We start from the raw sequence: 27247 nt of genomic DNA on the forward strand, positions 1-27247 counted from the left end.
GTTTCTCACCGCCATCTGTCTCGACAGATGAAGCAGTCAAATAAATCTGTGTGTGACGTTTGAACGCGTGAATGGTTGTGAGGTTACTGCTGGTCAGTGTTAGACAGGTTGTCGTTCTGCTGCTGTCCTCAGGTGACCTCCACTTGACCTGCGTGTCTCTCGGTTGTAATTCTGTCTCACGACAGTGACTGTCCCGTTCGTGTCACCTTTTTAAAGCTGTGATTTTTCTGCTCCGTGCTGAATCTTTAGGACACTTGAGTTCAACCTGAGCTGTCTCTGTCTCGTTGTCTGTCCTCGTCTCTGTGGTGCTGCAGCACCGCCGTATCTTCCTGATTTTTATTTGTTTGTCTGTCACATTTTGTTTTTGTTCTCATTTTTAGATGACCTGATGAAAATGTCAAACTACACGAGTTTGATACTGCCACCAATTCTCGGTCAACTTCTTCTTTTCTGACTGATATCATCTTGTCACAGAGATGAGATCATCAAAACCAACAGATGAAAAAGAGGATGCACATCTTTTTACTGTGTAAGCTCTATTTCTGTCTACAGACTTCCATGCTGTAAAAAGAAAATGAAAACCCCTCAAACTGTTTCCAAGGGGCAGAAATATTCCCACAAAGCAGAAATGTCCTCACAAAGCGAGGATTTCCCCTACAGAGGAGAAATGTCACCACAAAGCAGTAGTCTGGTTTCAGAAAATCATCAGGAACCTGTGTACAGCGTCATCAGTGGAAGTCAGCTGATTTTCCTGGTTATTGGACGTCAACAATAGGAAACTTTGATAAATAAACGCATGTCATACAGATGATTTCCCCATTGTGGTTGCTTCCCCTCCTGATGGTGCCACTGTGAGTGACCTCACTCAGTGGGGAGTTTGAGAACCAGACTACCAGAAACTAAACTTCAACCGAATCTAAATTTCTCTCGCAGTTGCGTTAATATTTTATTTTCTCAGTCAATCAAAACTCCTAGCAAGCACCACACAGATCAAGTTTATACTGAGACTTTGGGCATTGCTGCCCTCTTTTCCCACTATTTACTGCTGTCGAACAAAAAATGAAAAACGGTAACATAAATCAAATTTATAAATCTTATTATATTATAATATTTTCTTCTCAATGTAGCGCCTTCATTTTTGTTGCATATTTTTTGGTGGAATCACCCTTCAAATATTCAGAGACTTTAATTATGAACAAACACAACATTTGAAGTTTAAAATGATGGTGTCGTAACAAATTATGAACCAGGAAACGTGTGTGCCGAGACAAATGAGGCTTTTAACATCAAAATTAGAACCACTTGTAGAATCCCCCCAAAAAACAAGTGTCTGTTTTCGTAAACAATTCAAATAATCTAAACAAGAAGTGTTCGGCTACAAAAATGTAAACAGAAGAAGAAGAGTTTGACGGACAGGTCGACAGTCTCAGACAGTCTTGATGGACCAATCACAGCCCACACTCCTTCAATTATGACACACAGATGCACTTTTTCTCCCTCAACCTTTTAACTTTTTGAGCATTAAATTAGAAAGAAAGAAATAATAAGACAAAAGCTGATGTCACTGGTGTCAATTGTAGGAAACTTCAATAGGAACCAAGTTGTTTTTTTTTACAGTTAAGATGTTGATTTATTTGATCAAAATCACTCGTTAGTCATAACTGCTGCACAGATGAGGTTTATACTGTTTTATCATCTGGGATCTTTGCTGACATTTGTTGCATTTGCACGACAGAACATTTAGACAAAAAAACAACTGCAGAATGTATTTCTGATTGTAAAAAAAACAAAACATGCAGCACCTTTGTGTTTTCTGAATCATAAACTGTCTCTGGTTAACTCTAATTCATGACGGTTAATTGGATTAACTTAAACTAACTAACTAAAATCCGCAACACTTGTTGTTTAAACTTTTTTATTATAGTCACATGTCTCAAGCCAACAAAACCACATTCAGACATCGTGCTTTAAGTTGGTAAACATGTGCTCCACAGCTAAAGTTGATATATTATGAGCTTTAGAGCATTTTATGAGACAGCTGCTCTCTTTCTCAAATCCTTTTACATTTAAATTAGAATTACAATCAGACGCAAACTAGTGGCACTGTGATAAAGTCCTCAATATGAATTTGTTTGTAGATAGTATTTGTATTTATTCAATTACCTTGAAAAACTCTACATCACAAACATATACAACCGTCATGAGGGTACGTTACTGCTGCTGTCGAATTAGGGATTTAAAAAAAAAAAGATCATGCAGTTTATAGTTACAGAAGATAATAAATAATTTTAGATTAGAGCCGCTTGTAAAAACAGATAAAAAACAGTTTTGGTGGTCATTAAAATAAACTTAAATTCTTTGTAGATAAAGTTTTGATTTATTTAGTTTGCTAATCAATAAATGTGATGTATTGAAGAAATCAACCGGATTATAAACATAAAGAAACGATCGGCCCAAACCTGCTGCGGGAAGTTTTTCTGCAGGGTTTCTCGGCAGCTTTTACAGAACCAAGTTCGGGGCAAAAAAACATAAACAGGATGAGAGGAGGAAGGATATGAAGAAAATAGTGTGACAGTGTTTGATCAACTTCCTCCTATTTTTCACGCTCACATATACTCCACACATTTTCACACCTTTTTACACTCTTTATTCTTCAAGATGCAACACGTGAAAACATTTACACGCACCTCAAGCGCAGAGATACAGCGATCAAAACTCCCAGAGAGCTACATGTACATCGTCAGAAAACATCCAGAGACAGAGGTCATGTGAACCTCCGTTTGCCTCTTTTAGCATATGTGAACATCATTTAGCATCTGCCCACATCTGTTAGCCTATGTTATTATAAGTTAGCAGTGGTGAAGGCTTTTTAAGTTGACAGTAACAGAAATATCTTAAAATGCAGTTTACACTTAAAAAAAAGACGGGAAATATGAATGATGGCTCAGTTCAAGATTCACTACATCACGTGACCACGTTCAAAGATGACAACACAGTGAGAGGTCATGACGAAAATCATCCTTCAATAACAGCAGCTAAAAACAAATAACACAAAACTGTGGCTTTTACATTCACTGTACATCCCTGAAAAAGTCCAGAGAAAATGCTTGGAAATGTGTTCTGGAAAATAGTGATGATACAGTCGGGGTAACAGAAGTTTAATGGTTGAACTGCTGACCGAAAACAAACAAACAAACAAACAAACATAAATAAATCTTTAATGATAACGTGCCGACTTCATCTGAAACGGCCAGTGAACAGAACTCCTTTAAACATCTTAATTTGAAGGAGCTTTAAACAAACACATGAAGTGGATTTTAAGTTTCCTCCCAACTTGGAACTTTTTTTTTTTTCAGGGATTTTATTTCTTTATTCTGTTTAAGCTTGTTTGTCCTTGTTACAGTGGGGATTTCCAACTGTGCAAGAAAACGTGTTGAGCGAAAGCTTCTTGAAGACAAACATGGATGAAACTCGGATGTCCGGCCTTTCCTCTCCGGACCGAGTCATCCACCCGTCGACATCGGCACACGCTGAGGCACAAACGAGAAGTTGCGGTTTGCGCGCGTCTCTACAGTGACAGTGCTTGCGAGTTGTCGCTCTCGGACATCACCGAGAGTCGGGTCGAGCTCAGCGGTGTCCTGGTGGACTTGGACAGCTGCCTCTTGGCGGACGGTGGCCGGCAGCAGCGCAGCAGCTGCAGCAGGTCGCGGCGGAAGCGCACGCCCACGAAGACGTAGAGGAAGGGGTTGAGGCAGGCGTGCATGTAGGCCAGACTCTTCATCACCTGCTGCGCCTTGTCGAAGGCCTTCAGATGATCGCAGTCAAAGGAAATGGTGGTGGCCTCCACCGCCTCCATCACCAGCATGGCGTTGTAGGGCAGCTGCGACACGATGAACGCCACCACCACGGCCAGGATGACGCGCATGGCCTTGTGCTTCTGGAAGTTGCGGGTCTTGAGCAGCTTGGCGACGATGACGCTGTAGCAGAAGACCATGACGATGAAGGGCAGGCAGAAGCCCATGCTCACCTGCAGCGACAGCACCAGGACCTTGGTGTGGTTCCCCACGTTGGACGGGTACACCATCCTGCAGTAGCCCGCGTAGGCGGGCGCAGAGAACGCTAACTCGGGCGTGGCGAGCACCAGCGCCAGCAGCCACACCCCCGCACACACCAGCCAGCTGCAGCGGAGGCGCTCCAGCTTGGAGTTGTGCGCCTTGGTGGTCTGCACGATGACGATGTAGCGGTCGACGCTGATGCAGGTGAGCAGCAGCATGCTGCTGAACAGGTTCACCTTGTACAGGGCGGAGTTCACCTTGCAGAGGGCGGTGCCAAAGATCCAGCCGTGGGACGCCTCGGCCGCCCACAGCGGCAGCGTGAACACGAACAGCAGGTCGGCCACCGCCAGGTTCAGCAGGTACACGTCCGTCATCGTCTTCAGCCGCCGGCGGAAGTGCAGGTAGATCCACATCACCACCAGGTTGCCGGCTGCGCCCACCAAGGTGATAATCCAGAACAGCGGCGGCTCGAATTGGCTCCTGAAAATCCGCACCGACTCCCGGTCGCACATATGGTTCGGGAGATCGTAGTAGTAGTCGTCCTCCTCAGCAGTGGGGGAGGAACTTGAGAACAACGCGCCCTGAAGAGAAGAGACGACACACCTGAGCACACCTGAACACACCGGAAGTCATCTCCTCTCTTAAACAATCTGAAGTATTTGTTACCTCTGTGGTCGTCGCGTTCATGATGTCATCAATGGAGGTCATGTTTATGTCGATAAAGTCATCCATTGCCCTTAAAAACACAAACACAAACCAGTTTAGAACAACAGTTGGAAAAAGGTTAGGTCCCCCCCCTTCCCCCCTTCCCCCCCTTCAATTCCCCACCCTTCCTGCTTCTCCTTTCCTTCATAGGGTGACTCATGTTTTCTTTGACTGCTGGTGTTTTTGGGCACATTGCTGCTCCAACTCATATCTCTCTCTGTGTTGCATCATTTCCCTGTGACTCAGTTTATACTTTCAAATTAGAAGCCCTGCACATTTAAAGTATATAAAAGTATATTCACTGCATTTCAAAGTAAAACCGTTGCTACTTAATATACTTTACTTATTATATTTTACTGTGCTTCATTAATTGTTATTGGTTATTGATTAAGTCATTAATTAGCAGTTTACAAAGTCATCTAATCCACTCCAACCTCCGCCTTAGTGAAGTCTTTTTTTGACCTTTGTGGTTGATACTTTTAGTTTCTGCTCCTCATTTCAACAATACAACCTACTAAAATACTCCTTTTGCATTACCAAAGTAAAAGCTTCTTAATTATTATTTATTATTTGTAACCAAACAGAATTATTTTACTTTGAAAAGTACTTTGCCATCAAATTTAAAACGTTATTTCAGACGTAAATCTTTTTTTTTTTTTTCAGGTTTCATAAATTTAAGATGTTTCTTTATTCACATTTAAAAGTCCAGATCTTGAGTTATTGATTGATGAAGTCCTGTAACGTGAGCAGACGATATCAACTGATGAACGTGTTGTTTTATTTGTGAAACTGCAACACGTGTTACAGTTCACTTAGCTGTTGAGCTCAGTTTTTGAGATACTTTCTGATGCTTAAAACTGACTGCGTTACTTTTATCATAACGTTTAAGTGACTTTACCATTTATTTAATTATACAGAATGTAATCAACAAATAAATCCAATGTTATATAGTGAATGAAGGCAGTAAATTTGTAATATAAATGATTCTCATTGTAAGTACTTTTACTTTAAGTATATCTTTAAGGTTACTTTTGCTGCTTAACTTTGAATGCAGGACTTTTAGTACTATTAGTACTTTTACAGAGGTCAGAGTACTTCTTCCTTTCGCCGTTGGTACGTTTGTGTAAAAAGAACCAACATTTTTTTTAATGTGACCTCAGTCGTAGTATTGTTTTTCTCACCCACATGTTTCCAGTAGAAGTAGTAAATAAAGATGCTCTGACTGGCTTCTAACGGACTAAAGAGCAGCTGTGTGCAAGATTTCAAGAGTTTATGAACAGCTGTGGAAACATAATGAAGTAAAACTCAACTGGACTGACTGAGAATCAATCTAAGTGTTAAAAAAAACCCCACTAAACTGTCCAACAGTGAGAATAATAAATGCACTGAGAAATCTCTGTGAAAACTCTACAGCTTGTCTGCTTCCTCATTAAATAAAGAATAATCTGTTGAATATAGACACAGACAGACAGACAGACAGGTGTGAACTCACCGTCAGGCTTCTCTTTTGTCTCTGCAGCATCTCACAGTTTGCCGCTGTTTTCACTTTGCGTCCGTTGAACCACAGAGACGCGTCAGCACAAGTAACAGAATTTGTCAGAGGAGGAGCTGCAGAAAAATCCTCAAAATACCCACTGCATTATATAACCGCAGATCAAAGGGGTTTGATGCAAGATTAAAGAAGTTTTAATTGGTTTCATCAATTGGATTGGGTTGTTTTGGATTAACTGCAGGATTAAAATGCCTTTAATGGATTTACTTTGGGAGTAAGGGTGTTATAACAGGTTTACTGCAGGATTAAAAGAGTTTTATTGGGTTTACTGCAACTTTAAAGGAGTTCTATTGGGTTTACTGCAACTTTAAAGGAGATTGATTGGGTTTACTGCAACTTTAAAGGAGTTTTATTGGGTTCACTGCATGATTAACAGATTTTTAATGGTTTTAATGCAGAATTAAAGGAGTTTTAATGCAGGATTAAAGAAGTTTTATTGGGTTTACTGCAGGATTAAAGGAATTTTAATGGGTTTACTGCAGGATTGAATGAGTTTTAATGGGTTTACTGCAGGGTTTGAAGGGTTCTAATAGATTTATTGCAGCATGACAGTAAATTTATTGAGTCCACTGTGGGATTAAAGGGGTTTTAATCAGTTCATTACATGATTAAAGGATTTTAATGGGTTTACTGCATGGTTGTAGGGGTTTTAATTGATTAACTATCAGGGCAATGATGTTGTTATGGGTTTATTTTGGGATTAAAATGCTTTTTATGGGTTTACTTTGGGACTGAGAGGGTTTTAATGTGTTTACTGCAGGATTAAAGGGGTTTTAATAGTTTAAAAAGGGATTTAAAAAAAAAAAAATGTTAATGTGCTAATTCATTTGTTTTAACCCAATAGTCAATTTATCTATTAACCTTTAAACTCCTGCTTTTTATTGGAACCATAACTAAGACCATCCTCTAACTTTAAAGACCTTATTTTCACTTAAATCAGCATCTTTCCCCCTGAACTGAATCAGTGCTTCACTGCAGCATGATTAAAGGATCACATTGATTCAACAGTTTGTGAAGGACTTGTTACTCATAAAATAATCAGATTACAAGTAGCAGCAGTAATATCAACAGTAAGAGCTGTAGTGGTAGTATTAGTAGTACTGAGGTGTCTGTGGTCAACACAGTTGAACAAGTTGTTCTTTTCTTTTGATCTCTCCTTCCTGTTGAAAGTACCACACAAACACACATCATTGCCATGGATACTGAAAATATTACATAAACTTCCAGCCATTCAGATTTGAACCTGTAAACACCTGCAGAGCTGAAAGCACAACCTGCCTCACGACTGCATTAAAGTCCACGTCCGTCAAGACCTTGTTTCAAAAGAACAGTTTACAGATAAAATCATGTCGTCAGTCAATATTCAATCAAACTGTGTTGATTATTTTTCACGACCTTGGGTCCCAACAGCGACTCAATAACAAACACGTGTCTTTGCGGTCGCAGCTTGTCATGCAACTCTGAGCTGGGTGAACATGTTGGCACGCAATGTGGTTTTATTCCTGTTTCGTTGACGTTTTACACACACACACTTGTCAGAACGGAAAAAACAGCTTGCCACGTGATCTGATTTCCTCCTTTTTCTTCAAACCCAGTCAGTCTGGTTACCGTGGTGACCGCCTCCTCCTGACAGCAGCTGTGTGGCACACAAGTCTCATAATATAATTTGTACATGCAGTTACACACAATGAAAAAAGCTGAGGTCATTCAAAATTCTACTATTTTTAAAATGGTGGGACACTGTGTCCAAATATGCAGAGATTTTTTTTTTTAATATTGTTCTTTTGTTATCAAAAATACACAAAGTTTGGGAACTTCTGGATTTAGACAAAACTAATTCTGATCCACACCAGCAGGGGGCGGTGAGGCATTTGCTGTTTTCCAACTGCCACTAAAAAAAAAAAACATGAAGAAGAAGACGAACAGCAGAAGAAGAATCGATGAATGTAAACAAACAGCTGCAGGTGAGTTTCAATGAAACACTTTCATATTTCAACTGTAAACTGATTTATTCATCCCGTTACTGCTGTGAAAAACATCCCCGCTTCGTTAACCGGAAGCTGCGGCGGCTTCTGGTGACACCGTTAGCTTCCTGCTCGTCTCTTAAACTCATTGAACTCGTCAGACTGTTAGCTCTGTGTTAGCATGTCCACATTAGCCCCGTCAGTTCGTGCCGTCAGCTCTGCTGCACGTGTTCTCTGTCTGTGATGGTTTTGATACCGCGGGATGAAAGTAGGGTGACGAAGCGGAGCTAACGAAGTGCTGCTGGTCAACGAAAGTAATGTTCAGAAAAAGGTCACTCCAAAAATAAATTATAAAAAAATAAAAAAAAAATAAAAAAAAGTCATGTCGTCCAAAAAGTCACCCAAAATTCATTTTTTTTTGTATACAGTATACAGTATAGAGTATATAATATATAATATATAGTATATAGTGTAGCCAGCGCGATGTGGTTAAGTTTGATGTCTCGCCGTGACACAGGAAGTTGATGTTTAAGGTCAAATGATGCTCCAAACCTCATGAAACTTACGTCAGGCACCAACTTTCACAAGTTTTTGAAGGTGTTAAAAAAAAAAAAAATTAAAAAAAAAGGCTTTCTTTTGGGGTTTTTTGTAAAAGAAGAATAAGGAACGAGACCGAGAAAAAAATTCAAACTGCAAGCGGGACTATGCGGACCCTCTGCTGCACGTCGGGGGATTGTAGTTGTTATTGTTATTTTATTCTGAAGGATAAGGAATCTGAATTTACTCTGGGATCAATGAAATCCTTTCGTCCTGGACGTATTTTGGGATATTTTAATGCTACTTTGAAATTTTGAGTCTGTTCATAATTTAACCGTTTGTATATCTTTTGTTTCCTCAAGACACCTGTGGGGATCGAAGGTCAGAGCCTCCACCCGGAGGCGGAGCTCGTCCAATCAGAGGAGAACGAGCTGATGGCGGCCGACGACGTCCCGGTGACGTCGTGGGTGAAGCAGCGGTACCACGACATCAGCCCCGTGACTCTGCAGCTGGTGGGCGGAGCTGTGAGCTCCAGTCTGTACTGCGGGGAGGTGGAGGGTCTGTCGGAGGGGGCGGGGGAGCTGGTGGAGTCCTTCCTGGTGGAGCTGTATCGCTGCAAACTCTGTCAGTTCACCTGTGGCCTGAAGACCTCCATCAGCAGCCACCTGATACTCAGGCACCGCCCCCTCACCCTCACTTACCTGAATGGGCCTGACGATGAAGGAGAGGGCGGGGCCGAGGGAGGGGAGGAGGCGGGACTCCAGCAGGAGGTGTCGCCCTACCAGCTGGATCTGAACGGAGAATCGAAGCAGAGCGACGAGGACGAGGACTTCTTGCTCTACAACATGCTGGACAACATGAGCCCGCCCACCTGTGACATCAGCACTGAGGGGGGGCTGCAGGTCGCACACACCTATGAGGTGACACACCTGAAACACACCGATTCACACCTGGCATTAATATGTGAAATCAGATCTCTGTGAAGCGCTTTGAATGATTGACGGAAGACATGAGGACACATTAAGAGATGTGAATTTGTTTGTCCTTCCTGCTGTCTGCAGGTCAGCACTCTTTTTGAGGAGGAGGAGGAGGAAGAAGAGGAAGAGGAGTCATCCATCTTTCCCCTGAAGGAGGGTTCAGTGAATCTGTCCTGTCCCATCGAACCCCCCGCCACCCAGGAGGAGATGGCCCAGTCCGCCCACCTCATGACTCTGGGACTATGTCGAATCTCCACCGTCAAACCTCCTCCTCTTCCTCCTCCTCCTCCTCCTCCTCCTCCTCCTCCTCCTCCCACCAGCTCCTCACCCGTCCGGCACCCGCCTCCAACTGAAGACAACCTCCGCCTGCCGCGGCAGGACAGCCTGAAGGAGTCAAACGGCCGACAGACGAGGACTCCACCATCCAGCCGACGGAGTTTGCTGTGTCTCCTGTGTCCTCGGATGCTGACGTCCCGGCAGCTTCTGGACGTCCACGTCAGGTCTCACCGGGCGGCCGGCGGCTTCGGCTGCGTCCGCTGCAGCTGGACGACCGACAGTTGGGAGGAGCTGGAGCTTCACTGGAGGGGCCACTGCAGAAGGAGGAGGAGGAAGCAGGAGCAGCAGCAGGAGCAGCAGGAGGAGCAGCAGGAGGAGCAGCGGGAGGAGAAGAGGAGTGTGTTGCAGGGGGAGAGGAGGAAGAAAGCGACAGTCTGTCAAAAGACTTTCAGGAACACCGTTTCACAAAACACGCACAGCCAAGACAGATGGAGGCGGCAGCTAACGAGACGGGCAGAAAGGAAGAAGGCGAAGCGTCCCGACAGGTAGATTATAGGTCTTCATCTGAACCTCCACACAGTTGACTCTTATTGTGAAAAGGTTTTATAAAAGTGGAAATTAATCTGTACCAAATAATCTGTCAGAAAATTACCAGAATGTCCCCACGAATTAGCATAAATTGCTAATACCAGCCTCAAATATCACATCTTAATGTATAAAATGAGTTTGTTATTATGTGAAAAGCAGAAGACTGCCAGCCAATCAGAAACCAGTATGTGTTGGTGGACCAGCAGGTTGGTTCCCAGTCAGACCAGCAGATCTCAGACGGGTTCACTGCAGAGCGCCACAGAGACGAGGAAGAAAACCAGAAGAAAGAAAAGCGAAGAGGAGGTCGAGGAGACGTCTGCTGAGATCAGAAATCAAACCGAATACTGCTGCTCGCTGTGTCACAGGTAACCACGACACCTACAATCCATCACTACACAGACCTCGGACTGCTCCCAGCAGGTGCCACGGAGACTGATAACACTGACCGATCACACAAGAGGCCAGGAAAGAGATGTTGAAGTAAACGGAGGGAACTAACACCCCCAAAATCTACTGCAGGGCTGTGATTGGTCAATTCAGCTGTGATGTTTCCTCATTACAGGAAGTTCTCCTCCAAGCTGACTCTGAAGCGTCACCTGGGAATCCACGGAGGAGAAAAACCTTTCACCTGTCCTCACTGTTCCTACAGAACTAGACTGAAGGCCTCGCTGCTGCAACACCTGAGGACACATACAGGTAACGCACACACACACACACACACACACACACACACACACACACACACACACACACACACACACACACACACACACACACACACACACACACACACACACACCTGAGATACACAGGTTCTGTACACAGTGACTAAACACACACACACACACACACACACACACACACACACACACACACACACACACACACACACACACGCACACACACACACCTGACTGTGTTTGTATTGTTGTGTGTGTGTGTGTGTGTGTGTGTGTGTGTGTGTGTGTGTGTGTGTGTGTGTGTGTGTGTGTGTGTGTGTGTGTGTGTGTGTGTGTGTGTGTGTGTGTGTGTGTGTGTGTCTTCAGGTGAGAAGCCGTACAAGTGTGCTCAGTGTCCGTATGCATCGAAAGATCGCAGCTCTCAGCTTCGACACTTCAGAACTCACAGTCAGGAGAAACCATACAGGTGTCAACACTGTGACTACAGCAGGTAACACACCTGACACACACCTGACACACACCTGACACACACCTGACACACACCTGACACACACCTGACACACACCTGACAAGGTCGTCTCTCCACACACAATTTATTAAATGTTCCCAAAATGTGATCTATTATTGGCTCATGATTTTTGTGTCTGTGCAGTGATTGGTCGCGGGTTCTTGTTCTTACTGATGTTAGTGCGGCCTCGGGTTGCCATAGTAACGGGTTGTGTCTTTTGGTTTCAGCATCCAGAAGAAGAGTTTGGACCTCCACGTTCGCCGCCACCACACAGGCGAGGTGTTTCCATGCCAACAGTGTAAATACGCCAATCCAGACCGCCAGCTGCTGCTTCGACACATCCGCAGACACCACGCCCCGTCCCGGGACACTGCGCTCTGATTGGACTGTTAAAGGTGTTCACAGAGACCACGCCCCCTCCCAGCAAGCTGCACTTTAATAGGACTGTTAGAGGTATTCAGAGACCACGCCCCCTCTCAGAATACTGTGCTCTGATTGGACAGTTAATGATTTCCGCAGACATCACGCCCCTTTCCCAGTGCTCTGACCTCACAGGTAACCTGAAGCCCTGATGGGGCTGTTGGCTAGTGGGCGTGGCCAGTGTGTCCAGCTTAATGTTGTAAGCAGGATGATGCCACCGGACGTGCTGCTGATGTCATAGAGTTTTTACTGAAAGTTTTTATTTCTGCTGGTTGGATTTTTATATGATAAAAACAATTTTATGATGATAAAAAAAAAAGTTTGTCCTTCTCTTTATTCTGATTGGACGATGCAGCTGATGAATAAGAACTGTGACACAGAAACCTTAAAACACATGTAAACACCTTCACCAGAACCAGAAATGTGTCCTTAATCTGACACACAAGTTGTCACCTTTCACATAGATGAACAGGATGAAGCCAATCAAACATAAATGTCTGAGCTGCTGATTGGTCGACCTACTGACTGTCCCCCCTCGGACCCCCTCCCTCAGCTCAGAGTAATGAGGTTAATCAGCTTGTACAGGCCGGGTGTTCGTTTGTGGGGGATAATCGCATCCTGTGGCTGAGCAGCATCTCCATGGCAACGGTTTGTTTCTCCTCAGAGGAAATCGTCATTCATGCGAATATATTGATATCTGATTTTTTTTTTTTTTAATTCTTCTGAATAAACGTCAGAGGAAATGCTTCTGTCATCGTTCAGTTTGATGCTGCACGTCGCTTTAATCCCCGAAACAGCATCTAAATGTTTACTTATCTAATTAAGAGCTTTTATTTTTGAGTTCACTGCTTTTGATAAGCTTTTTTTTTTTTTTTTAATTATTGTTTTCATCCGCAGGTTTAATTTACTCTGCTTTACTTAAGCATATAAAAGTTCAAGTCACATTGAATCGGACTTGTGTGGGCTCAGCACCCTCTGGTACTCCCACAGCCATGTTTAAGGGGTCACATAAACACATCTCTCAGACCTGCAGTCCTCTCTGTTCTCGCCCGTCTCGAACATAATCCAGAAACAGATTCAGTTTCCTCTGCAAACAGATGTCCTGTATTTTTTTTTTTGCGTGAGCAACGGTGAGATCAGAGATCAGCTCACCTTCACAGCATTGTAAGAGATAACAGGCAGCTTAACGGCCTGTCAGGGTCTCAGCCATTAAACCTGACCTGACCTACATGCACACACCCGCACAAAGAAAGCTGGACGAAACATGAAGGACAGAAAGCTTCCGTTTGCGGCTTCGTGAAGCAGAAATGTTACAGATGGAGGTCTGAACGAGACTTTTTTGTTTGTTTGCAGGACGGACTCCTCCTTCTGCTCCTTTAAATCAAAGTACCTCCTCAGTTTCATGACTTCACAGAAGTGTTTGAGAAGTGAGACATCTTTGTCTTTGTTAAAGTTTTCTACGTCTGAAGCTGTGCTGTTGTTTTTTGAGCCGTCAGCTGTAGAACAGACTACAGGACCGGAGGAGGTCCAGACCTCCTGCCTGGAGGAGGTCCAGAGTTTAGGACAGTGGGAGGTCCAGGACTCCATAGAGGGGGAGGTCCAGACCTTACCGGAGGAGGTCCAGATCGTCGGACAGGAGGAGGTCCAGACCTTACCGGAGGAGGTCCAGATCGTCGGACAGGAGGAGGTGCAGACCTTACCGGAGGAGGTCGAAACCTTACCGGAGGAGACCTTACCGGAGGAGGTCCAGACCTTACCGGAGGAGGTCAAAACCTTACTGGAGGAGACCTTACCGGAGGAGGTCCAGATCGTCAGACAGGAGGAGGTCCAGACCTTACCGGAGGAGGTCCAGATCGTCGGACAGGAGGAGGTGCAGACCTTACCGGAGGAGGTCCAGATCGTCGGACAGGACCGGAGGAGGTCCAGACCGGACAGGAGGAGGTCCAGACCTTACCGGAGGAGGTCCAGATCGTCGGACAGGAGGAGGTGCAGACCTTACCGGAGGAGGTCGAAACCTTACCGGAGGAGACCTTACCGGAGGAGGTCCAGACCTTACCGGAGGAGGTCGAAACCTTACTGGAGGAGACCTTACCGGAGGAGGTCCAGATCGTCGGACAGGAGGAGGTCCAGACCTCACCGGAGGAGGTCCAGACCTTACCGGAGGAGACCTTACCGAAGGAGGTACAGATCGTCGGACAGGAGGAGGTCCAAACTTTCCGACAGAATGAGGTCCAAATCTCTGACCAGAAGGGCCAGGAGGTCCAGGAGGTCAAGGAGGTCCAGGAGCTCCGTGTCTTTAAGAGTCCGGTGGCCTCGTCAGGTCGGTGGAGTCAGTTCCTTTTCTTTCCCTTTTCTTCTACCTCTGTACGTTTTTTTTGGACAACCTGTTTCGTCCCTACAGAGATAATCACGTGTCAGGTTTAGTTATTTTTGGTCCAAATCTACTTACAGTCAGTTCATTAAAACCAGGCAGGAGAGTTTTACACTTTGCTCAGAGCTTCGAGGTGTTTATGGCTGAGAGTGACACGATAGTGAGTGTTGGAGTTCAGCTGCAGACTGAACCTGATTTATCTGACTGAGATGAACTTCTGATGTTCTTCACCGGAACATGAGGAAACATCACACATGTGAAGCACATGACGACCACCACGGTCCAACCTGGTCCAAGTCCTGGTCCCTGTCCAGGCTCAGAGGACAGACTGGAGGCCGTCTTTAATTTGCTGTTTCTTCAATGGACTCTGGTTGGTTCTGTGTATGTACCGGTTTACGCTGAGGCAATCGCTCTCTCTTTTCTTTGCAGAGGTCATGAAGTCAAACGGTTTCTGTCTGGCAAACACTGAGAGCATCCTGTTTGACCTGACTCCGCCCACTCAGGACGTCACCCAATCAGACGACCCTACGGGCAGGCGGTGAGCTGTCGATCAACAAGATCTCCCAGTTTTAGAAGAACCATTAATCTTGCTGCACTGGCAGCCTGAACCGTTGTGTTAATTTATGCTTTTCACCACAACAGGGCCGTTCTGTGGTTTTACTTCCTGTTTAACCTTTGATCAGACTCTGAGATAAAACCAGGTCCTCAAAAAAAAGAAAACATTGTTGACCAAAACATGAGAAACATACGAGACAAACATATTACAAACATTAAAAAAAGAAACATTGATTACGTTATAAAAGAAAAAGCAGAAAAAAACAACAACTAGAAATGACAGAAATAGAAACAAACTTTTGTTTTGTTTATTGTTTTGTTCACCTGCAGTAAACATTTGTTTGTGTGCTGTGTGTTTTGTGTCTCAGAGCGAGCGTCGGTGTTGCCGTCTGTCTGCAGCTCTGTCGTCCATCCGTCTCTCCTCATCTTCTTCGTGGTTTCACAGGGATGATGGGCAGACTGGTGAAGAGGCGGAGCTACAGACGCACAGCGTCCCCGCCCACCTGACGTCTTACCTGTTGCTCGCCTGGATGCAAGAGACCGACATCCTGGACTGATATGAGATGGAGGGGGACATTGACTCCGGAGGACTGTTGTCACGGTGACGCTTCTCTCTCCTTTCTGCCCGCTGATCGATCGATCGATTGATGGATCGATCGATGGGATGGAAAGCTCTTCCTGCTGATGGACTCCTGGTGCATTGTGGGAGTAAAAGCAGCTTTCTGCATGAATGAGTCAATGCTGCTCCACATTTCAAGCGGTTCAGCTACAGAACATTCAACACCTGTACTACACCTGTCCAACATCTGTCCTACATCTGTCCTACACCTGTCCTACACCTGTTCTACACCTGTCCAGCACCTGTCCTACACCTGTCCAACACCTATCCTACATCTGTCCTACATTTGTCCTATACCTGTCCAACACCTGTCCTATACCTGTCCAACACCTGTTCTACATCTCTCCTACACCTGTCCTACATCTGTCCAACACCTGTCCTATACCTGTCCAACACCTGTCCTACATCTCTCCTACACCTGTCCTACATCTGTCCAACACGTATCCTACATCTGTCCTACACCCGTCCTACACCTGTCCATTACCTGTCCTACATCTGTCCTACACCCGTCCCACACCTGTCCAACACCTGTCCCACACCTGTCCTACATCTGTCATACACCTGTCCTACATCTGTCCTACACCTGTCTTGGGTGTTTGTTTTGGTTGTATCTATATTTGTCAGCAGGATTATGGGAAAACCTACAGGCCTGATTTTCATGGGACTGGGTGGGACAAGGAGGAACCTATTAGATCTATTAATAAGGGCCCGATGGTGTGAAAGCCCTATTGTTCTTCAAGGAATTATTATTCCGTGTAATTATTATTCTCCGTAAACAACTGCATTTTTGGAGGTTTTATCATGTTCAAAAACTCATGAAAGTTGGTACACGATGGCGAAACATTTCATATTTTAGTGGAGTTGCAAGTGGGCGTGGCCAAATGGCTCACTAGCGCCCCCTAAACAGATGCCCCCTGCGGCTACATTTAACTACATGCACGAAATTCGGTGGACATGTGTATCACACCGAGGTGTACAAAAAAGTTCCAACGCACCATTACGTCAACTCAACAGGAAGTCCGCCATTTTAAATTTAGTCGCCATTTTTGGCACTTCACACATGTTGTGCTTTAACGAACTCCTCCAGATTTTGTCGGACCGACTTGAAATTGAGTCTTTTGTCAATCGGTGTGCCCGTGGTGTGGCCTAAAACGACCAAAAGTCACGCTCTAGCATGTCCTTCAAAAAATGACATGATTTTTTTTTTTTTAAGTCATGACAAGGGGGGGGTGGGGGGGGCTCAAACCCAAAACCTTCGCTGGGAGGCAGCAGTGCTAACCACTGCACCATCTATCTTCCCAGGATATAGACAACATTGTGACAAATCTTTGGCTCACTGCAACCTATAACTCCACAAATATTCATTCAAATGTGACCAAAATTGCCGCAGACATTCTTTGGATAGTAGATATACGTGTTTTCAAAGGGGGTCTGCAGTGATATTACATATCTTCCTGTAATGTGTCTTTTTACCTGTTGAGTTCACCAGACTGTCGGTTGAGTCGCTGGAAGCTCTGAGTGAACTCCGTGAAACACTTTCTCCTTCTGCAACTCGTTCTCCGTTGTTCTCCGTTGTCCTCCGTTGTCCTTCGTTCTCCATGTGACCCAAAAGTCATTTTTGTATATAGGATAGCCAGGTTTGATGTTTCGCCGTGACACAGGAAGTTGATGTTTAAGTTCAAACAATGCTCCAAAGTTTTTGAAGATATTAAAGATGCCAAAAAAGAAGCAATTTTTTTTTTAAAGAAGAATAAGGAACGAGATCGAGAAAAAAATTACAACTGCAAGCGGGAATATACCGACCCTCGCGTGCTGCACGTCGGGGAGCCGGGGGCCCCGACCCGCTGGATCCCCGACGTACAGCGTGCGAAGGCCCGCATATCACTGCTTGCAGTTTTAATTTATTATTTATTTTTCTACATAATTGAGAACTGATGTAAACATTGAATATATAACAATATATTAAAGAGAATATTACAACGTACAACAATCTTTGTTCATAATTCAAACTTGTGTGTTCAGTCTCAGTTTTACCAGCTGCCGTGACGACAGTAGAAATGAGCTAGAATTGCCCTTTAAGGTGTCTGCTGACACTGAACCTCTGAGAGACTCCATCCTCTTCATGGTGTTCGGTCCGAACTGCCTGTAATGTCAAAGCAGGCAAACTGGCCTGCCATGGTTCTGATAAAAACTCCTGGAGAATGAAGAAGTCTGTTGTTCCCCAGTCGTTCAATTTGGATGTTGGATGTTTAGTTAGTTCGGTTCACTTCTGGGTCTCGGTGAGGAAACTCTGTGACCCACAAAACTAATTCCGACCCTGTGTTTAGCAAAGTTGTGTTAAAAGCTCATTAACCGCTGAGATAACCCACATTAACATACGACAATCAGGTCACATCTGATCCAGATGTTGATTTCCCTTGAGTGCAAAGAGTCGATGGATCGGTCTGCGGTCGAATCAATAATCCTCCGTCATCCATCAATCGGACTGACATAAAGAGCCGCGGCAGGACGGACCCGACGCAGAGAGACAGCTGACAGAGCTGGAACAGCACTGACCGGCCGACATCCAGCCGACATCCGGGGCCGACACCCTTTTAATACTGAGTCAGCATCCGGCCGACGCCCTGCTGATGACCTGCTGACTCTCAGCCAGCATCCAGGTGACACCCTGCTGACTCTGAGTCAGCCTCAAGCCGATATCACGCTGACACTGCGCCGAAATCCAACCATCAGCGTTGAGTCACTTCCGCCCGAGCAAGATGTCGTCTCCTTGCTCTCTGGGTGACAACTGCACTGATTATCTCCACATCAGGGCGTCCAAGCCGCCCCACCTGCCCGGCCACGCCCCCACACGCACCGCACACCTGCAGCCTCGCTTGTTCCCCACCGTGGACGTGCCCGTCCACGCCCACTACATCATCGGTTCTGTCATCCTGCTGGTGGGGGTGACGGGCATGCTGGGAAACGCCCTGGTCATTTACGTGTTCTGTCGCAGTCGGACGCTGCGGTCGCCTAGCAACCTGCTGGTGGTCAACCTGGCGGCCGCTGACTTCCTGATGTCTCTGACTCAGTCTCCGGTCTTCTTCGTGGCCAGCGTGCACCGTCGTTGGGTGTTCGGAGAGCTGGCCTGCGAGCTGTACGCCTTCTGCGGCGCTCTGTTCGGCATCACCTCCATGATGACGCTGACGGCCATCGCGGGCGACCGCTGTTTGGCCATCACGAGGCCGATGGCGCTGCTGGGTGGGCTGAGTCGCCGGCGCATGTTGACGGTGGTGGCGGGGGTGTGGCTGTACTCCCTGGGCTGGAGTCTGCCGCCGTTCTTCGGCTGGAGCGCCTATGTGCCTGAAGGCCTGCAGACGTCCTGCAGCTGGGACTACATGACCTTCACGGCTGCCGTGCGCACTTACACCATCCTGCTGTTCACCTTTGTCTTCTTTGTCCCGCTCGCTCTCATCGGCGGCTGCTACTTCGCCATCTTCCAGGCGGTGCGGCGGGCGGGTCGGGAGGTCAGGCAGCTAAACTGTGGAGAGACCAACAAAGCGTACGAGCGTCTGCGCAGTGAGTGGCGGATGGCTAAAGTCGCTCTGGGAGTGATCCTGCTGTTCGTCGTGTCTTGGTCGCCGTACTCGGTGGTGGCCCTGACCGCCACTGCCGGTTACGCCCACCTGCTGACTCCGTACATGAACTCGATTCCTGCCGTCATCGCCAAGGCCTCCGCCATCCACAACCCCATCATCTACGCTATCACCCACCCAAAGTACCGCGCCGCAATTGGCCGCAACATCCCGCTGCTGCGCGGCGTGCTGCGGCTTAAGGAGAAGGACCTTCGCTCGCCTTTCAGCTCCAGCGCCGCTTCGTCTCGTCGCACCACGCTGACCAGCTCGCCGGGAATCCGTCTCAGCGGCGGCATCCGGATCAACGGCCGCTGGGCGAAGAGCCGGCTGTCCTCGGCATCTGACAGCGAGTCCTGCTGGACGGAGAGCGAAGCCGACGGATCCACCGTCGGATCGACCGCCTTCCACCGGCAGGCCGTCGCAGAGGTCACTGCTGAACACTCAGGCTCCGCCCCTCAGAGCCAGCAGAAGGGCGGCGCTGGAGCGCCCGACGCCGACTCACCTGATGGGGGCGCTGGGACGGAGCCAAAGACTCGGCTGCTTCCTCTGTGATACCTGCTGTTTCACACTTCTCACGACGCCACCAAAGAGAAAGAAAGACGTTTTCAGTTCGTTTTCTATCTGATCGACTTAGTGATGTGATGAAATCGCCGCTTTGCTTAACGTCGTCGTGTTTACGCTGCTGATCCTGCATGTGGAGCTTTCATTAAGATGCACTTTAGTGTTATTGATTGATGATTAGCACCAATCAGCCTCGATAGGAGCTGATTTTATAAAGCAAAGGAAACTTGATCATTTGATTGAATGATTTGTTATTTTGTAAATAAAGTTCCATTCACACTTTTTTTTACTTCCTCAGATGTTTTAACAAAACTGCTTCACGCAGAAACTTTATCAAAAGGGAATTAAATTCTGATGGAATTATTGATGAGTATTTTATTTATTGATGAGTGTTTCTGATGTTTGCTCAACAGATTGTGAATCAAGATAAGTGAGTTTGACTGATCAATACATGTTCAGACATATTGATTAGTTGCTGGAGGCCTCAACAACACCACTTCCTTCTTTCCTCCCTTTCTTGAATTCCAACCTGCCTCCTTTTTCCTACTTTGCTTCCCTCCTTTCCTTCCCTTCCTCTCAGCTGTCAGTTACTCTTGTGTTTCGCTGCCCCCTGATGGTGACATTTCTCTTCCTGCAGCTTTAATCTCAGCTGTGTGCTCTGCGGCCTGTCCTTTGATACTATCCTCGCTGTCGTTGTTCATGTGGAGCAGCTGTCAATAAAGTTTCAGCAGATTGAATGAAGCCAGGTAATCCCTCAGATTAGCGGTGTATTCATTCTGTTAGCAATTAGCAGATTAGCTCTGCGATGTTAATCCAGATTCAATCGACATGCTGGACGTGACGACCACTGTCCTGCTCTCAGGTACGTTTGCCACCAAACTCCATTCATTTTTCAGCAAATTCTGGACCCTCAGATAGTGACTGAAGTTGTTCTTACTTCCTGCTGATTCTGCTTTTGGTTCAGTTTCTTGTCCCAAAGAAAACAGACTTCTGTCTGCCACAGAGTTGTTTCCACAAACTCAAGCTCCACTTACTGGCCTTTTTATAGAATATTCAGCCGTATCTCATGGTCTTCTTCATCAGCCTCACATTAAACATGTTTAGCTGTTTGCTGATGAAAACAGGTGATGCTGTCTAAAGCTCCAGAACAGGTGAGTAAGTGGACCTTGAGTGGAGGTGGTTTCTTCTGCTGCACCAGTTTCAGTGTTTGTGATAGTTTATTGTTTGTTTGTTGTTGTTGTTGTCAGTGCTGCTGTGTGTGTCAGTGGTGTCGGTGTCGGCCTTCGTGGAGGAGCTCGATGATTCGTGAGTAAAAGCTGCTGCTAATTTAATTTAATTTGGTTTAATCCACGTTCATAATCTGACTGCGGCTGTCGCTTTTATCAGTAAACAGATTTGATCAATAATAAATCATCAATAATCCATTCAATGTGTTTTCAGCTTCATGGAGACAAAAGGAGCCGACGAAATCTGGCTTATCAAGGTACATTTATATCTATCTACTGTGTGTACTTTGTGTACTATGTACTATACTCTGTGTACTGTGTACTTTGTGTATTGTGTACTCATCTCCTGTTGTGTGTCTCTGCAGTTTTACGCCCCCTGGTGTACTTTCTGTAAACAGCTGGATCCTGTTTGGCATGAGATCGGATCAGAAATGCGGAGTCTCGGTTCTCCAGTCCGCGTGGGAAAATCAGACGCCACAGCCAGCATCAGTCAGTGACTGTCAGAATAAAAGCATCAAAAATAAACCTCTTAGAACTGACCAGTGACTTTCAGAATAAAAGCACAGAGATCAAAGGACACTGATGCTGATGTTGATATTTTGTTTCTTTCTGCAGATTTGGCCAAAGAGTTCAGAGTCAAAAATTATCCAGCCATCCTCATGTAAGTCTTCACTGTGATGCCACCGTATGTTAACCAATCAGATCATCTGGTTGAAGCTGCAGTTCCTTCAATGACCACTAGATGCTCGTTTAAGAAAACACGTGGTGTTATATTTTGTAGTCTGTTTATGTTCTGCAGAGTTTTACGTGCACTGTGTTGTCAAGACTTCATTAATGGACGTCACAGACACTAAATATGTGCCGAAGCTCAGTTTTGATGTCCAACTTTGACGCTGAGGGACATAAGAGCTGACCCGAACTCAAACTCTTTTCACTGGAAGATTACAGTTAGCGACAGTGAAGCGGTTTTACTGTACAGACACTTTAACATCTTTTCTCTGTTTCCAGGTTAAAGAAAGATGTGAAATATAATTATTCAGGACGTAGAAGCAAAGATGGAATCATGGACTTCGCTAATCGAGTTGGAGGGTGAGTTCGGAAAGCGCTATAACTGTATAACTGTAACTGTAACGCGATTAACGTGTGATGTCAGCGTGCGTCGCAGTGACATCACAGTGACGTCACAGTGACGTCACAGTGACACCCTGCGTCGTGTCGTTCAGGCCGCTGGTTCGATCTCTGAGCAGTCTGCAGCTCTTCCAGCACGCCATGAGTCGCCACGATGTCATGTTCGTTTACGTGGGAGCCACGTCACAGCTGAAGGTATGAACGCACACTTTTTCTGACCGCATGTTTGTTATTTTTCAAAATTAACATCCCGGATTTATTTCACTGCTCTCGATTAATCACCTTCAACACCACTGATCAGTTGTTTATTGCTCAAAGAGACTCCTCTCTGATTTATCCCGAACGGACGGCTCCATCCTTTCCACTTTCTGCTTCATTTGTTGACCCCGTTGTGTGTCCCATGAAAGTTTAACAGACTGCCTGACTAAATATCAGATTGCTGTTAAGACTGAAGGAACATATGCTACTCAGGCTCAGTTTCAACTCACCATCATCGGCCATGAATCCTCTTCAACACAATTAATTCTCTCTTAATCCCTCCATATGTTCGAGAATGCCGTCTGCATAGGTGGAACATGTTTCTGAACTACTTCTAGGATAAGAGACCAAACTTACGTTTTATACCTTTAACCCATCCATTTGAACTATTCTGTCAGTTGTGTTGGATCAGTTTGATCCTGTCTCCCTCTCAGGTTTAACTAAACTTGCTGATCAACTGGAAACCACACAGTGTAACTGACATCTTTCCTTCTGGTCTTTTTTTTTTTAACCCTGATGAACCCTCCAATGAGGGTATTTTCAGGGTAATTGGCTTCACTTTTAAACTCATATCTCGGTCTTTATTGGGGCTAGCCGTTCATGCTGTGTCTATGCTGGGTTTTTTTTCAGAACACTCTAGCCTATACAAGTCTGTCATCACTTGATCTGATATTACTTAAAGATTTCTTATATCCGTCTTTATATCAAGGGGAAAAAAGTCTGCCTCATGAAATAACGATGCTTTTACATATATCTCACAATAAAGTGCCGACAGTAAAGATATCTTTTTATAATTGTGTAGAGGAGATTATTTAGAATCTGTCAATATCTGAACCATGTTTGTGCGACACTATGACTTAGCAAGTTGAAAAGAATATGTGCTTAGTGCCTGACGGAAATAAATCTCATTGTTTTATTCGGTTAAAGAGGTTTTTGGTGGAGTGGAGCCGTAACTATTATAAATAATTGGTTTGCTACTAGTTCAGTTACTTTTTTAATTTGAGGGAAAAGGAGAAAGATGCCTTTCAGCAAACTGAATCATTTATACTCAATAATTGATCCTGCAAAGTTTTTTAAATCTCATTTTAAGTCACATCACGGCTCTGAATCTGCCCTATAAAGGGTTTTTAATGATCTTTTATTTATTGCCGATTGGTTAGGGTTACCCCAGCTCACTGTGGACGAGATTTTTCCCCGTTCTTGAGCAGCGCATCAGTATTCGTGTCACCGCTCTAAACTACTTTAAATCCAATATGACTGATTGATCCTTTTCTTGTTGGCATGAGTGACGGCTCCTCACAATCCGCCCCTCTTCTTCAAGCATCCATGTTGGGTCCAATTCACTTTTCTATGTTTTTCTTGGCTTTATCTTTAAAGCATATCATATTTCCTATTACTTTTATGCTGATGATCACCCAATATATCTTTCTCAAAACTTTCTCAATCTCAATGAAGATAAAACAGATTTTGCTGCCAGTATCACATGATAATATTAACCTGGTCTCAATTTCTCAGTCTCAGTTTTATAGCGCCTTCTTATGTAAAGAACCTGGGTGCTTTTTTATTTTTTTTTATTTTTAATTCCTCTTTTACATTACATTACATTTCATTTAGCTGACGCTTTTATCCAAAGCGACTTAGAATAAGTGCATTTCAACCATGAGGGTACAAAACCCAGAACAATAGGAATCAAGTAAATACTTTTGAATTACACCTACGGATTAAATCTGTTGTTTCAGGTCAGCTTCTTCCAGATAATAGCATTAGCTGAGCACAAGCCCTCCCTTTCTTTTACAGACCTTGAGAGGGTTACTCCGGCTTTTGTGACTTTGAGGTTGGACTAGTCTTATTATGTCGAGATGGGCTAGATACTGATGTAGCAGCTGCACCATGCCTGGTGCGCATTTCACCCATCCTGCTAATAAAACTGACTACATTTACACCCTCCCACATGCACACGTACACAGCTAACTTGTGGTCTATTTTCAGGGAAACTACACGTCAGCAGCAGAGGAGCTGATCATCCACACGTACTTCTTCTCTGCCACCAGAGAAGTCCTGCCGAAGGTTCGGAAAAACTAAGAGGACTTTAGTGTCCTCAGTCAATGTTTCAGTGTCTGTAGTTAATCTCAGTCTGTGTTTCAGTGTGTACTTAATCTCAGTCTGTGTTTCAGTGTCTGTAGTTAATCTCAGTCTATGTTTCAGTGTGTACTTAATCTCAGTCTGTGTTTCAGTGTCTGTAGTTAATCTCAGTCTGTGTTTCAGTGTCTGTAGTTAATCTCAGTCTATGTTTCAGTGTGTACTTAATCTCAGTCTGTGTTTCAGTGTCTGTAGTTAATCTCAGTCTGTGTTTCAGTGTCTGTAGTTTATCTCAGTCTGTGTTTTAGTGTCTGTAGCTAACCTAAATCTGTGTTTCAGGCTGTGTCTCTGGCCTCCTTGCCGGCTGTGGTGGTTTTTAAAGACGGGACCTATTTCACTTACAGGGGTGAGACATTTAAAGTGACAGAACTGTTTAATTCCTCATGGAAACATCACAGAACCACGGTTATTACTGGTTTATATTTAAAGGTCTGCGGTCAGGAGTTGGAAGACACTTTTAATAATCACAAAACAACAACAGCTCCTATAAACTTCTGATTCCACATATTTGCAGTTCATACATTTTTAATAATTATAAGAGCTGCATATGTATGATTTTAGTTTTGGTTAATGAACAACAGCAGTTTAACTGTTAGCAGATTGTTAATTGTTTTAAAGGATATAGGCAGTTGTGGTGTAACCTGTAAAACAGGTGTACTTAAAGAACTAACATGATAATTATATTATAACATGTTGTGTTCCAGAGGAAGATGACGGTACCCTGAAGGCGTGGATCAACAGAGAACGTTTCCCAAACTTCTTTCACATTGACAGCTACACTCTTTATGCCATGGGAGAATCAGGTAACATCAGCTCACCTGAGCAACCTGTGATGTCATCAATCTCAGATGGATCAAGGAAGGGGAAGAAGACGAGACGAGAGAGATGAGGAAAAAAATTAGACGAGATGAAAGAGATGAGTTAGATGAGACGAGATGAGATGAGATCAGACGAGATAGATAAGATGAGACGAGATCAGTTTCTATTGATATTTTGCTCTTCCGTATTGATCAATTTGATATATATATACTTTCATGTGTCGCTGCTGACTGACGTTTGTTCAACGAATGAAGAAAACTTCAGATCTGACGCTGACTTTGACGAACTGCAGTTCCATCACGGACACATCAGATGGACACCAGAGCCAATCAGCATCTGCAGCTCTGAAGCTGCTGATTGGTTCAGGTGAAGTGACTCCGCCTCTTCTCCTGCAGATAAACTGGTGTTGTTGGCGCTGGTGAAGGAGAGACACCTGTGTGAAGAAAGTCTGAGGTAACGCTCATCCGTCATTCACCCATTTATGATTGATTCATTCATCCATGAATCAGTTAATAGAAACTGTGACATCAGCTGTTTGTAGCTGGCCGTCCTGTGATGCGTTTTCTGTCACCTTTTTAGGTATAAGAGTCTGGTGGAGAAAGTAGCTGCAGAGCAAAGAGAGTTCTACAGCAGGTCAGACTTTTATTCTGAAAAATGACTAAGGACAAACAGAAAGAGCAAAAATAAAACCTGAAACTAACTGTCTGTCTTCAGGAGTTTCCAATTTGGTTTCATGGAGGACACTGATTACATCAAAGGACTTGTGATGGGGTGAGCGTCTGTGTTGAATTTCTAAAATCCTTATTCGGCGTCTCCGATTGCGATGTTACCATTCCTGTCTCCTTTGTTGTCATCAGTGAGGTCATCGTGCCGTCGTTAATCGTGGTTAATCTGTCCAACGACGGCTACTTCCTTCCGCCAGACGCCGTGGAGACGGAGCGCCACCTGCTGGACTTCCTGAACGGAGTCCTTGACGGCAGCATTGCGGTGAGTGAAGACTGATTCACCAGGAGACAGTAAACGGTTTGTGGTGAGACAGAATCACCCGGAGACAGGAAACAGCTTGTGGTTCTTAACGTGTGTCTGGTCTGTGTTTCAGAGTCAAGGAGGAAACAGCATCACTCAGCGCGTCAGACGCTTCTCTTACGACGCCAAAGTCACGCTGATCGTAAGTGACGCCATCAATGCTGCTTCCCGCCTCCCGTCTCTCTCTGGTTGACCGTCTGTCCTTCCTCTACAGCCGTTGTTCACCCAGGCTCCGCTGATTGGCTGCTTCCTGGTCGGCTTCATTTTCGCAGTTGTGGCCGTCTACTGTTACCTCTGCTGTAAGAACCGAGCCACCATGAGCGACGACGACGACAACGACGCTGTCGCGACGTTGCCGCGCTGCCAAAAACTGTCCGACAAGAAGTCAAACTGACGACGAGGGACAGGGAGGAGGACTGTGACTAATCCAGACTTCGATCCAGACGCTGTATCTGTGAAGTAAAACAGGTCACGCGGTATTTTATCGACGACGGGGAGAGAAATCGCTTCTTTGCCCTTTGACTGTTTGAGTCGACCGAAGTTACGAAAAACTGATTCAAGTAAATGTGGCAAATCATCAACATTAAATCGGGCCAATGAGTCAGTAAACCATCTGTTCTTTTTCTTAACACTATCAAAGAAAGAGTTCTGGACTCCAGTCCAGAAATA

At 45.0% G+C, this 27247-nt stretch overlaps 3 protein-coding genes across 3 annotated transcripts; 2 read left to right on the forward strand and 1 right to left on the reverse strand.

Moving 5' to 3' along the window:
- Positions 1-3359: 3359 nt before the first annotated feature.
- ccr9a (chemokine (C-C motif) receptor 9a) lies at positions 3360-6334 on the reverse strand. The gene is made up of 3 exons (XM_069719310.1): positions 6253-6334; positions 4722-4791; positions 3360-4636 (listed from the first exon to the last, which is right to left on the reverse strand). The coding sequence occupies exons 2-3, from the start codon at positions 4785-4787 to the stop codon at positions 3569-3571; spliced, it is 1134 nt and encodes a 377-aa protein (XP_069575411.1). The 5' UTR covers positions 4788-4791; positions 6253-6334; the 3' UTR covers positions 3360-3568.
- Positions 6335-8242: 1908 nt separating this feature from the next.
- LOC138633183 (PR domain zinc finger protein 5) lies at positions 8243-14069 on the forward strand. Its single transcript, XM_069719283.1, has 8 exons — positions 8243-8276; positions 9176-9733; positions 9875-10611; positions 10861-11019; positions 11217-11350; positions 11701-11824; positions 12070-13787; positions 13836-14069. Exons 1-7 carry the CDS (start codon positions 8253-8255, stop codon positions 12221-12223), a joined length of 1890 nt encoding a protein of 629 aa, XP_069575384.1. The 5' UTR covers positions 8243-8252; the 3' UTR covers positions 12224-13787; positions 13836-14069.
- Positions 14070-18548: 4479 nt separating this feature from the next.
- On the forward strand, positions 18549-25974 carry opn4.1 (opsin 4.1). The gene is made up of 2 exons (XM_069719323.1): positions 18549-19847; positions 25807-25974. Exons 1-2 carry the CDS (start codon positions 18567-18569, stop codon positions 25972-25974), a joined length of 1449 nt encoding a protein of 482 aa, XP_069575424.1. The 5' UTR covers positions 18549-18566.
- The last annotated feature ends 1273 nt before the right edge of the window (positions 25975-27247 follow it).

This window comes from Brachyistius frenatus, unplaced genomic scaffold (assembly GCF_029030835.1).
Source record: "Brachyistius frenatus isolate BFR_SWC_R1_liver_20210118 unplaced genomic scaffold, ASM2903083v1 Contig_211, whole genome shotgun sequence".
Lineage (NCBI taxonomy): Eukaryota > Metazoa > Chordata > Actinopteri > Embiotocidae > Brachyistius > Brachyistius frenatus.